Source organism: Cydia strobilella, chromosome 8 (assembly GCF_947568885.1).
Source record: "Cydia strobilella chromosome 8, ilCydStro3.1, whole genome shotgun sequence".
NCBI classification, from domain to species: domain Eukaryota; kingdom Metazoa; phylum Arthropoda; class Insecta; order Lepidoptera; family Tortricidae; genus Cydia; species Cydia strobilella.
Window position 1 is genome coordinate 4285130 of NC_086048.1, and position 12737 is coordinate 4297866.

A 12737-nucleotide genomic window follows, 5' to 3' on the forward strand; every position below is an offset into this window, starting at 1 on the left:
TTTTTTGTTGAAGAATTAATGTAAAATTTTGAATTTATTTCAGATATAGTTCCCAACCCGCGTCGCCGGCTAGCGGCACGACCGGCGCCGAGCTGCCGGCGCGTGCGCCGCTTGCCGTGCGGACGTCGCGCTCTGAGGACCATCTACAGGTATAAAACCTATACTGACTCTTTCTCTAATAAATAGTATACAGGGTGTCCCTAGCCATTGGACAGAGCCGAAATGTACATATGCACTAGGGTATTTAGAACCAGTACACAAAGTATAACAACCAGTGTAGCGGTTACGAAGAAATTAACAAATTATGATTTTTTACTTTGGAGCATTCTGTATGTGTTAGTAGCTCCTTAGTTCTCTTTTCTTCTAATTAAAAAAATATTAACCTTAGAGCATTCCTGAGAAGTAACCCTACGTGGGATTTCAGGGTTTGTCCAATGGCTAAGGACACTTTGGAGAACCACCTTGGTATGCCACTTTGTGGCCTTAATCAAAAACTTATATTGTATACTTCGCGCCTCGAGGTTCATCTCCACGTTATCTCTTACGCGGTTACCACACTGACCTGCACGCTGCTCGTGTGTAGGCACCATCTTACGGCCTAAATCGAAAATCCATATAAAGGGTCTCACACTGCCGTCTTGTGGCCTCAATCAGAAACATCTCATTGATACTTCCGCCAACTAATAAGCCAATCCGATTGCCAATGCGTCCTTGTTCGCAAAACAGGTGTCATCGTCACCTAGTTATCTAACGGACGGATTGTTTCAGAAGGAGTCTTCCCTGAGTGCGGTAGCAGTAGACATGGAAGAAGACGTGACGTCATCACTCAATACGTTGCTAGACGCGCGGCCCGACTCGGCCACGCCCGGCCCTCGTTCAGAATCGGACCCCGTCCGTGACAGGTATCCTAACTGTATCCTTCAAGTTTATTACTAGCACAAAAGGTGCATTTTCGGATGTGGCTGCTATTGAAGACGTGACGTCATCACTCGACACGAAGCCCGACTCGACCCCTAACTTACTCCGAAGGGGAGCCAGTCCGGCTATGCTATTTTTATCTTTATTACTTGCACAAAAGGCGCACTATTGAATATGGCTCTTTAACGTGATGTCATTAAACACATTGCTCGACGCGCGGTTGGACTCAGAAACATCTTTGATCGCTACAGGGTTTAAAATGATCCTTCACGCATTCCAATAAGGTTTACTATTGTATTTCCTATAAACTAGTCATGACAGTCAAAATATTAAACTTTTTCGTCTATTCAACCAGCAGGATCGTGTGGACCTACAACGCGCCTGTCTCATCGGCGTCAGAGCGGACACACTGCAACGGCTCTGGACACACTTCAAACTCCACCTCCATCTCTGACGGCATGTCACAGAGGTATACGTTAGTGTTAACACTTTCAGTTGCTCGCTGCACGATATTGGTTGAACGGCGCATTTTCTTATTTTACTCGGCGACCCTAACATTGAATCTGTCGTCTGTCTTTGTTTTTTTTTTATATAATCTGCTGGAGAATTGATTAAATCTAATCGTAAAAGGTTTATCTGTATTTGTGTATGATTTACATCACAGATTTAATATATACGCTACTCGTAGATAACGCAAATACCACGATTTGTATTGAAACCAAGCGTGTCGACTTTTTCATACAAAATTTACGCATAATATCGTAATTACTTATCTGTGATAGGAAATATGTTCTTGCCTTTGGGTGCTCGCAATTTTTGGGCTGTTGCTGTTAATTATCATGCAACGAAGCATTTTTTAAGTTTTCACGGACGTCCGGCTGCAACAACTGACGCGCGTGGACTGTAAAGAGCGACGGTCAACCTCGACGCTTCGTCGGGGTTCGGACACGCGAAGTAGATGCATTTACCTCTTCTATGGTATATTTATTTCTGTGATTTACATCGATCGTGCTGAGCTAAGCGGATGTTACCGCACCGTTCGGCAAGTTTTAGCAGTCGGACGGCCGTTGCCAAGCGTCGACAAATAATTTTAAACGAGGCAACGACACGAAGTTTGGCAGACAACAATCAAGTAGCGACCTTTCGTGATTGTAATAAGGCTCAGTCCCCCCGCACCCGCAGATCGTCGTCGCCCGCGTCGCCGACGTCCGCGTCGTCGTCGGCGATGTCGTCGCGCGCCACGCCGCCGCACCGCGCGCACCAGCACCAGCACCAGCCGCACATCAACCACCGCCCGCTCAACGGTAAGGCCGCACTTGTTGATTGACTGACGCCGTACAGCTACCTGAAAATAACATGGACATGGATGAATGGAATTCATTCATAAAAGCGGCCATGTGCTTTTGCGGCTAGGTGAACATATAGCGTCCGCCACTTCACGTTACATTAAAAAACAAAACCGTTTTTTCTTTTTCATTTTCATTGAGCAATTTTCGACTTATAAAGACAGAAGTGACTTATCATATAACGTCAACCGTGGTGAATAGGGATGGCTAGGGTGAATAGGGACAAAACTTTAAATGTGATTTTCCTGACAATTTCTTAAATAATACCCACGCAAATAGTAGTAATAGTATACGAAATCTACTATTATTTCCAATCGAATGATACAATTTTGACGACCTCTGCTGTCTGGCCTAGTTGGTAGTGACCCTGCCTGTGAAGCCGATGGTCCCGGGTTCGAAACCCGGTAAGGGCATTTATTTGTGTGATGAGCACAGATACTTGTTCCTGAGTCATGGGTGTCTTCTATGTATTTATTTCTTTATATATTATATATATCGTTGTCTGAGTACCCATAACACAAAGGCTTCTGGACTTACCGTGGGACTTAGTCAATCTGTGTAAGAATGTCCTATAATATAAAAAAAAATTTGTGTAAGTATTTTTTAAGAAATTGTCAGGAAAATCGCAATTAAAAGTTTTGTCCCTATTCACCCCGGTTGACGGTATCTAATGCGAGTCGTAACCATTTCAGGCGACATGAGTCTCTCCGAAGCCGTCTCAAACATCTCCAGCCCCGACTACCAAGACCAAGACGACATGTTCGAGACAGGCCGCGAGTGTCCCAGGATGGAGCTCTCGGACCCCTCGGACTCCGACTCCACCATACTAGTCTCCGAACCTTGCCATAAGAGGGCCAAATCTAACTCGAACGACCATGGAAGCGATGTCACGTTGAACGGGGATAACAATGATTATAGAATAGTAATACAGGTCAAAGGGCCGGATAAAGGAGGAAACGCGGAGAATGTAAATAATAATAATAGTTACGCGAATGGAAAGGAGAATGGACATTTACCGGAGAATCAGGGATATCAGGTAAGATATATATTGGTTTTTAGCTTTCCTACTTCTAACTGCATTATAGTAAGCCGAATCTAACTCTTACTTGAAACACTATCAAGACAAGACGACATGTTCGGAACCGGCCGCGGGAGCTCTCAAACCCTTCGGACTCCGACTCAACTATTATAGTCTCCGAACCTTACCATAAGCGAGCCAAATCTAGCTCGTTTTCTAACAATCATGGAAGCAATGCGACACTGAACGGAGATAACAATAAAGAGGCAGATAGCGAAATTTCGGATTCGCGTTTCCCGGTAGGTCCTCTGTAAACAAACCGCCTTGATGCATCAATGTCATATTTTATTATCTCTGAAAACTTGTCAAAAACCTGTCAAAAGTACAGTATGTACAGGTTACTGTATGGTTTACTGAAGGGGCTAGTGCTGCACTCTGGTGGCATAACATTGCAGTAATACCCCCTATTGATTGTTTCCCTGTAGGAACTGTGCAGCGGCTCGGACGTGGGTTCGGACGAGGGTTCGGACGTGGAGTCGCTGCACTCCTTCCACTACAGCCCCAAAGCCGTCGACATCCCCTCCGCTGAGCGCCTCGCCAAACGGCTCTACCACCTCGATGGATTTAAAAAGTCGGATGTGTCCCGGCATTTAAGCAAAAAGTGAGTTACTGCCGCCACTTGCTTTGTTTCTGTTATTATACGTCTACATCGGATTATAGAATTACAGAGCAAGATAGGAGACTAGAAATAGCGGTACAGTCAAGTGTAAAAATATGTCCCATAGTTCTTTAATTCGCTGACAGACGCTATGAGGCATATTTTTGAGTATGATGTGTGCACCCATATTTTTACACTTTGACTGTACGAAAGTATCGTGACACTTTTTGATTGTAGTGCGCCGTCCGCTTTAGATATGTTTTCATTGTGTTATAAAATCAGAGTTGTAAAAGATTAAATTCCTAGGCGCTTACAGAACCAAACTAATACTTTCTTCTTTTGAAGTTTAGGCTATTATTACTACCATAGGGAGTTACTCTAATCTTGACATGTAATTGGATATTACTAATAAAATTAATATGTAGAAATGTTTGACGTTTCAATAATCTTCCAGCAACGAGTTTTCTCGCGCCGTGGCCGAGGAGTACGTGAAGCACTTCGACTTCGCGGGCGCGACGCTCGACGCGGCGCTGCGAGAATTTCTCGCGAGGTTCGCGCTCAGCGGCGAGACGCAGGAGCGCGAGCGTGTTCTGGTGCACTTCTCGCGCCGGTATCTAGAGTGTAACCCGGGCTCCTTCAACTCGCAAGGTCAGTCGACAATCTCTTCTATTATGTTGGGTAGATCAACTACTTCTTCTCGTTATTTTGTCCCTTTAGCCAGGTCAGGTCAACTGTTGTTCCTCGTTCTACTTACATGCCTGGTAAATGGCCCTTTATGGAAAGGGCTTACAACTACAAATAAATGCATTTTATATTAGTGTCAATACTATTAACTTTGGGTTTAAGGAGTGTCCCACAGGACAATAAGAGTTATTTCACTTTTATAGTAGATTGATATTTGGTGGTCCATGAGGGGGACCAATCTTGGGGCGGGGTAAATCCTTGAGGGATTGTTTCCAAATACCTTCTCGGTGCAGTATCTCGATTGTTACCTGCTTCTTCAAGTTTTGTTTGGTAACCACTGAAACTTTATAAATGCTCTGGTTTGTAGTGGTTTTACTTTTTTTTTGTTACTAGCGTAAGTTCACTTATGCGAGTTTTGGTAATACAGTTTCATATTTTAATGCCGAGCCATATTTTCTGTTTTCAGACGCGGTGCACACCCTAACATGCGCGATAATGCTCCTCAACACCGACCTGCACGGTCTCGCATCCGGCGGCGCGTTCCGGCGGATGTCCTGCGCGGAGTTTGTGGACAACCTCGCCGAGCTCAACGACGGCGAGAATTTCCCGCGCGACACCCTCAAGCATCTCTACCACGCCATCCGGACACAGCCGCTGCAGTGGGCACTGTGAGTAACCGAGAACATTCCTGTCATCTTTTTCTTAAAATTGAAAAAGTATAATATGTTTCCAGCTACTGTCATGGAAAGCTGACCAGACAGAAGAGTGACTTTATGAGTAATGCTATTTTCTTTACTTAGTTGTAGAATAACTTATTTAATTACTAACACTAGTATTAGGTACTTAGCTTAAGACAAACTAACAAAATCTATGGATTGTTATGATCTGCAATAAATGATTATTTAATTTAATTTTAATTTACTAAAAATCACCTTCAATACCATAATTTTGAATGTTTTAGTTTACTGAACCGATTGTGCTCATAATCAAAGTGATAGTTCGGTAGATAATACGATAAAATCGTACCCAAATCCGTTGGCAAAAAAAACTAAACTTCCATTTCGTTCTTAGTGACACAGACACGCCAGCCGCGGCAGCGACGGCGGGAGCGGGCGCGGAAGCGACTCGCGCCGGCGCCAATCCGTTCCTAGACGTGCCCGATCAATCGAGAGCGGTTGAATACAAGAAGGGCTACGTCATGAGGAAATGCTGCGTCGACCCCAATGGCAAGAAAAGTGAGTATGCGACACAGACACGCTATTGGCGGCAGCGGAAGCGGGCGCGGAAGCGACTCACGCCTGATCGTACGTGATGGTTTGATGCAATTGACCCTTTAATGCCTGACCGTTCAATTAATACTGGACCATACTAAACATTTTATTTTATTTTCAGCTCCGTTCGGCCGGCGGGGTTGGAAGATGTTCTACTGCACGCTGCGGGATCTCGTGCTGTTCCTACATAAAGACGAGCACGGGTTCCGACGCGGACAGATGTCCGACAATCTACACAATGCTATTAGGTATGTTTCCAATTTCGCACAATGATTTTAAACTTTATTTTAAAGTGATAGGGTTCAATTTTGCTTTATTTGTGACACCAGTTTGCCCGTTAAAGAACAAAACTTTGCTACGCATTGACCATAATTTTATCGTTTGACATTTATCATCCGCTTTTTCTTAACAAGTCTAATCGTTTTTGGTATGGGTTAGCGTTATGCGTCTTTCCAGTATCCAAATCGTTAACTAATCCACAAGAAAAACGCGCGTTTTCTGGTACCTTATTGACCCAAACAAAATTTTAGTTTTCATCTGGAGACATTGATTTTTTGCCTGTAACTAGACAGTTTGTTCTAATAATAATAGTAGATTGTACACCAAGGGGATAAAGCACTGTTTTATGTCACGGGCGCGACATTGAATCCTGAACGTAACGAAGGACTCCCAGTTTTACTCCCGAGCTCAGCGAGGCAGTTATGAGTTAATTCCCGAGCGAAGCGAGGGAATTAAGACTGAGTCCTGAGTGCAGTGAGGGATTCAAACGCCCAAGACAAAAACAGTTGTATTCCCGAGGTATATACTCTACTTTTCTCACCTTATGCAAGACAATAAAAAACAGGCTTAGTACTCATTTCTGCCGGCGTGGCCTACTTGATTTAACAAATGAAGATCGTGCGAATCTAGTAGGCCGCGGCTTCAGTTTTCGAAAATCGAGTTGGCCACGACCGCTAATTACCTGGCCGCAGGCGGGTGCAACACATTTTGCTGAACGAAATTAGACTTTATCGTCGTAGCAATAAGGATTATGAAAAGTGAAAATTACGTTATTGACCGGCGGGTTATAATGAAATTCCATACAACATTATAACCCGGCTAAAGCCAAGGGATATAATGTCTTGCTTTCGGTGAGGTTTATATGATATATTATCCGGCTTTGTCGAGCATGTGGTGTGAAAAGTGTTTTTTTATCAATGCAGAATACACCACGCCCTAGCGACGAAAGCGACGGACTACACAAAAAAACAGCACGTTTTCAGATTGCAAACGGCGGACCAGGCCGAATATCTCTTCCAGACGAGGTAACATTCTTGATCTAGTTTTAGTTACATTACAGATTTCAGTTACATGGTTGGCGATCACAAATATGACTTAATTCATTTTATTATTTTCTTTTAATAAATAATTGTTTAATTCTAGATGCCGTTGTTCTTTCTTTTCTAGCGCTACTTCACTATTATTCTATTCTAGTACTTATGTACTTTAAATATGACGCATGCGACTTACGAGTTGTTCTGATCGTGGGACATTTACCAACACTCTTTGGTTTGCTCGTGTGCATTTAGATCAACCAATTTTATGGAATCTTGTTTCTGAGTTTGATCGATTGGGTTGAAGAGAAAAACCAAGTTCCTTCTGGTTGTTCGCAGCGACTCAAAGGAGCTGTGTTCGTGGGTCGAGACGATCAATTTCGTGTGCGCCGCGTACTCCGCGCCGCCGCTGGCCGGCGCCGTGGGCTCCCAGCGCAAGTTCCAGCGCCCGCTGCTGCCCTGCTCGCACACCAGGCTCTCCATGGTAATCTATTGTGGAATTTTAACTCATAATTATACCGTTCTACAAAGTTCACTGACCGCGGGCCAGGAGCAAATATCGTCAGGCATCACCTCCCGGCTGATACTTTGCCAGATGATAGTTTAGATGCTATCATGAATTAAAAAAATAGTCAGCCGGTTGTATCGCGGTGGAAAGACCGTCAGTTGATGACGGAACATGTAAAAAAATATATTTTCAGTCATCGCCTCCCGATTGATAAAGCGCATTTTTTTACATGTTCAGGCCACCAGCTGACGTTCTCTCCACCGCAATATAACCGGCTGACGATTTTTTTTATTCACAATAGCTTCTTAACTATCATCTGACAAAGTATCAAGCGGGAGGCGATGACAATTTTTTTTTACGTGTTTCGGTGGCTGCCATTCCTCAAACCACCAACGGAGCGGCAGCTGACGTCCACAGGGTTCATCATACATAGCCGTTAATCACTACACGAGTTTTCGCCTGGGAGGTGATTGGTCATGGAATCGCGGGTCATGGTTCCTGGCCCGCGGTCTATTAGGGTTTGGATTCAAGCAAATGCAATTAATTAAATTTTATAATGTAATTTAAGGTGTATAAAGCTTGTTAGGTGTCATAAGGCAGCGGAGAGAAGAGCGGGCATTCAAAATCGTGCATACATTTAAGCGAGCGTAATGTAAGGTCTTGAAATGCTGGTCGTCGCCTCGCTGCTCGCTAGCGTCCAAAGATGGCCTTTAAAACCTTCTTGTTATACATATACGAAACGGCCACGGACCGGCAGAACGGCACACATATTATGCTCGACGCGGCCGATCTATTACAAGTCGTTTTTTTGCCTTGTATCAAAGGCGAGGCACACAAGGCTAACGTGTGTAATTTGGTTTCAGCGTGAGCAACTAGCAGAGCATGAAGAGCGAGCGGCGCGTTTAGAAGAAGAGTTGGCAGCGCTCAGGCACGCGCGCGAAGGACCAGCCAACAGGGACAAGGACCTCTACTTGCAGTATGAGGTATGACGAGTACATTTATTATGTATGTATGTATACTCTTTATTGTACAAGACACAGAACACAAGCGTTATAAGCAGAGCCTGGAATTTTCGCGACAAAAAAAAACGGTCGCAATCTAGCTAGTGTGAGAAACATTTTTTTATCGATATCGAGTTATTTTATTTAAAATAATTATGCCGATATAGTTAGGCATTCGAAAATCGATCAACTTTTGGGTTATTTATACTCAGAATAACGAGGTCTATCGATTTAAAAGGAAAAAAAAAGATCTATAAAAAATCATTTTGTAGCTATTAGCTAAGTTGCTCATGTTTATTTTAAGACTGTCTGTTTCTCAATAAATAAATATAATAAAAAATGTCATTATTATTTACAACGACGGGACTTAATCGCGTAAAATAAGTATTAAACCCACCTCCGACGTTTCGAGGACGGCGTTGTCCCCGTGGTCTCGGAGAAGACTGGCTAAAGTTGACATCAACATCTTCTAGGCGCGCGAGTTTTTCGAACTACCCGCACTTGGTCTTGTTTATTAACTTGAACGTTTTGCGCACTAGGGATGTTACCGGGTCGACACACAACACTCACAATATTCGATTTTTCAACTTTCGATATTTGGTTTCGCTTACACTTACTAATGACTGGGTTCCATGTGGATGAGATCTTAAAACCTTCGTCTCGATTGAAATTTCTATGTTTCTTGATTTCAATGGCTTCACGGATTTTTCTACTATAAAACCCACGATCTGTAGAAAGTATTCTAGGGTTGTGAAGCTCAATCCAGTGGTTTGGCCCTGACTCTAGTAAATGCTCAGCAACAGCAGACTTGTTCACCTGACGGTTCTTGACAGCTGCGATATGTTCCTTAACTCGCTCCGCAATGGTACGTTTCGTTTCCCCGATGTAGGAACTACCACAACTGCAATCGATCTTATAAACGCCAGGTGACTGGAACGGGATAACGTCCTTCGGTGACCTCAGGTTTCCTGCAATTTTGGATAAAGGAGTGTATACCGTCTTTATAGAGTACCTCTCAAGTACTGTGCCAACCTTATCCGTTATTCCTTTCACATAAGGTAAAAATGCCGGTTGCCTGGTTGCCCGGTTGCTGAGCATTTACTAGAGTCAGGGCCAAACCACTGGATTGAGCTTCACAACCCTAGAATACTTTCTACAGATCGTGGGTTTTATAGTAGAAAAATCCGTGAAGCCATTGAAATCAAGAAACATAGAAATTTCAATCGAGACGAAGGTTTTAAGATCTCATCCACATGGAACCCAGTCATTAGTAAGTGTAAGCGAAACCAAATATCGAAAGTTGAAAAATCGAATATTGTGAGTGTTGTGTGTCGACCCGGTAACATCCCTAGTGCGCAAAACGTTCAAGTTAATAAACAAGACCAAGTGCGGGTAGTTCGAAAAACTCGCGCGCCTAGAAGATGTTGATGTCAACTTTAGCCAGTCTTCTCCGAGACCACGGGGACAACGCCGTCCTCGAAACGTCGGAGGTGGGTTTAATACTTATTTTACGCGATTAAGTCCCGTCGTTGTAAATAATAATGAGTAAAAATCGTGAAAGTTTAAATCAGTGTTTTATAAAAAATGTCCCCAAAAAAATTTCAGTTTTGTAATGCATACCTATGAAGATACATTTTATATGGATCGTTACAAAATTTACACCCAGAATTTGTATGAAAAGTTTGTTTATCTTACGTTCGTAACCACACAATTGCCTAGCTGGATGCCGGATGCAAAATTTCAACTTGCTAGGTCATCTGGAAGTGGGTTACGTTTTTGATGTTAGGTGAGTCAGTCGGTCAGTGAAAAATCCCGATCCAGTCAAATTATAATATATGTATGTTCAAATGAACATTTTTTTGCAGGTGAAGCGGTACCGCACGTACGCGGCCGTGATGCACTTGCGCGCGGGCGGCGCGAGCGCGGAGGCCGCCGCGCCCGCGCTGCCGGCGCGCGCCCCGCCCCCGCCCGAGCGCGCGCCGCCGCCCTGACGCGCCATGGCGGTACGTACCCATGTTGCAGGTGGAGCGGTACCGCACGTACGCGCCCCGCCCCCGCCCGAGCGCGCGCCGCCGCCCTGACGCGCCATGGCGGTACGTACCCATGTTGCAGGTGGAGCGGTACCGCACGTACGCGCCCCGCCCCCGCCCGAGCGCGCGCCGCCGCCCTGACGCGCCATGGCGGTACGTACCCATGTTGCAGGTGGAGCGGTACCGCACGTACGCGCCCCGCCCCCGCCCGAGCGCGCGCCGCCGCCCTGACGCGCCATGGCGGTACGTACCCATGTTGCAGGTGGAGCGGTACCGCACGTACGCGCCCCGCCCCCGCCCGAGCGCGCGCCGCCGCCCTGACGCGCCATGGCGGTACGTACCCATGTTGCAGGTGGAGCGGTACCGCACGTACGCGCCCCGCCCCCGCCCGAGCGCGCGCCGCCGCCCTGACGCGCCATGGCGGTACGTACCCATGTTGCAGGTGGAGCGGTACCGCACGTACGCGCCCCGCCCCCGCCCGAGCGCGCGCCGCCGCCCTGACGCGCCATGGCGGTACGTACCCATGTTGCAGGTGGAGCGGTACCGCACGTACGCGCCCCGCCCCCGCCCGAGCGCGCGCCGCCGCCCTGACGCGCCATGGCGGTACGTACCCATGTTGCAGGTGGAGCGGTACCGCACGTACGCGCCCCGCCCCCGCCCGAGCGCGCGCCGCCGCCCTGACGCGCCATGGCGGTACGTACCCATGTTGCAGGTGGAGCGGTACCGCACGTACGCGCCCCGCCCCCGCCCGAGCGCGCGCCGCCGCCCTGACGCGCCATGGCGGTACGTACCCATGTTGCAGGTGGAGCGGTACCGCACGTACGCGCCCCGCCCCCGCCCGAGCGCGCGCCGCCGCCCTGACGCGCCATGGCGGTACGTACCCATGTTGCAGGTGGAGCGGTACCGCACGTACGCGCCCCGCCCCCGCCCGAGCGCGCGCCGCCGCCCTGACGCGCCATGGCGGTACGTACCCATGTTGCAGGTGGAGCGGTACCGCACGTACGCGCCCCGCCCCCGCCCGAGCGCGCGCCGCCGCCCTGACGCGCCATGGCGGTACGTACCCATGTTGCAGGTGGAGCGGTACCGCACGTACGCGCCCCGCCCCCGCCCGAGCGCGCGCCGCCGCCCTGACGCGCCATGGCGGTACGTACCCATGTTGCAGGTGGAGCGGTACCGCACGTACGCGCCCCGCCCCCGCCCGAGCGCGCGCCGCCGCCCTGACGCGCCATGGCGGTACGTACCCATGTTGCAGGTGGAGCGGTACCGCACGTACGCGCCCCGCCCCCGCCCGAGCGCGCGCCGCCGCCCTGACGCGCCATGGCGGTACGTACCCATGTTGCAGGTGGAGCGGTACCGCACGTACGCGCCCCGCCCCCGCCCGAGCGCGCGCCGCCGCCCTGACGCGCCATGGCGGTACGTACCCATGTTGCAGGTGGAGCGGTACCGCACGTACGCGCCCCGCCCCCGCCCGAGCGCGCGCCGCCGCCCTGACGCGCCATGGCGGTACGTACCCATGTTGCAGGTGGAGCGGTACCGCACGTACGCGCCCCGCCCCCGCCCGAGCGCGCGCCGCCGCCCTGACGCGCCATGGCGGTACGTACCCATGTTGCAGGTGGAGCGGTACCGCACGTACGCGCCCCGCCCCCGCCCGAGCGCGCGCCGCCGCCCTGACGCGCCATGGCGGTACGTACCCATGTTGCAGGTGGAGCGGTACCGCACGTACGCGCCCCGCCCCCGCCCGAGCGCGCGCCGCCGCCCTGACGCGCCATGGCGGTACGTACCCATGTTGCAGGTGGAGCGGTACCGCACGTACGCGCCCCGCCCCCGCCCGAGCGCGCGCCGCCGCCCTGACGCGCCATGGCGGTACGTACCCATGTTGCAGGTGGAGCGGTACCGCACGTACGCGCCCCGCCCCCGCCCGAGCGCGCGCCGCCGCCCTGACGCGCCATGGCGGTACGTACCCATGTTGCAGGTGGAGCGGTACCGCACG

The 12737-nt window shown here is 49.0% G+C and overlaps 1 protein-coding gene across 1 annotated transcript in view; it reads left to right on the forward strand.

Annotated features, from left to right (window-relative positions):
- LOC134743384 (PH and SEC7 domain-containing protein) overlaps nt 1-10708 on the forward strand; it is a 50818-nt gene extending 40110 nt beyond the window's left edge. Inside the window, exons 7-20 of the mRNA XM_063676775.1 lie at nt 44-149; nt 769-902; nt 1274-1387; nt 2101-2222; nt 2957-3300; nt 3768-3943; nt 4395-4588; nt 5091-5292; nt 5696-5859; nt 6017-6143; nt 7098-7199; nt 7548-7692; nt 8580-8699; nt 10583-10708. Of these exons, the coding sequence (XP_063532845.1) occupies nt 44-149; nt 769-902; nt 1274-1387; nt 2101-2222; nt 2957-3300; nt 3768-3943; nt 4395-4588; nt 5091-5292; nt 5696-5859; nt 6017-6143; nt 7098-7199; nt 7548-7692; nt 8580-8699; nt 10583-10708 (2176 nt within the window). The remainder of the gene's footprint in view (nt 1-43; nt 150-768; nt 903-1273; nt 1388-2100; nt 2223-2956; nt 3301-3767; nt 3944-4394; nt 4589-5090; nt 5293-5695; nt 5860-6016; nt 6144-7097; nt 7200-7547; nt 7693-8579; nt 8700-10582) is intronic.
- The last annotated feature ends 2029 nt before the right edge of the window (nt 10709-12737 follow it).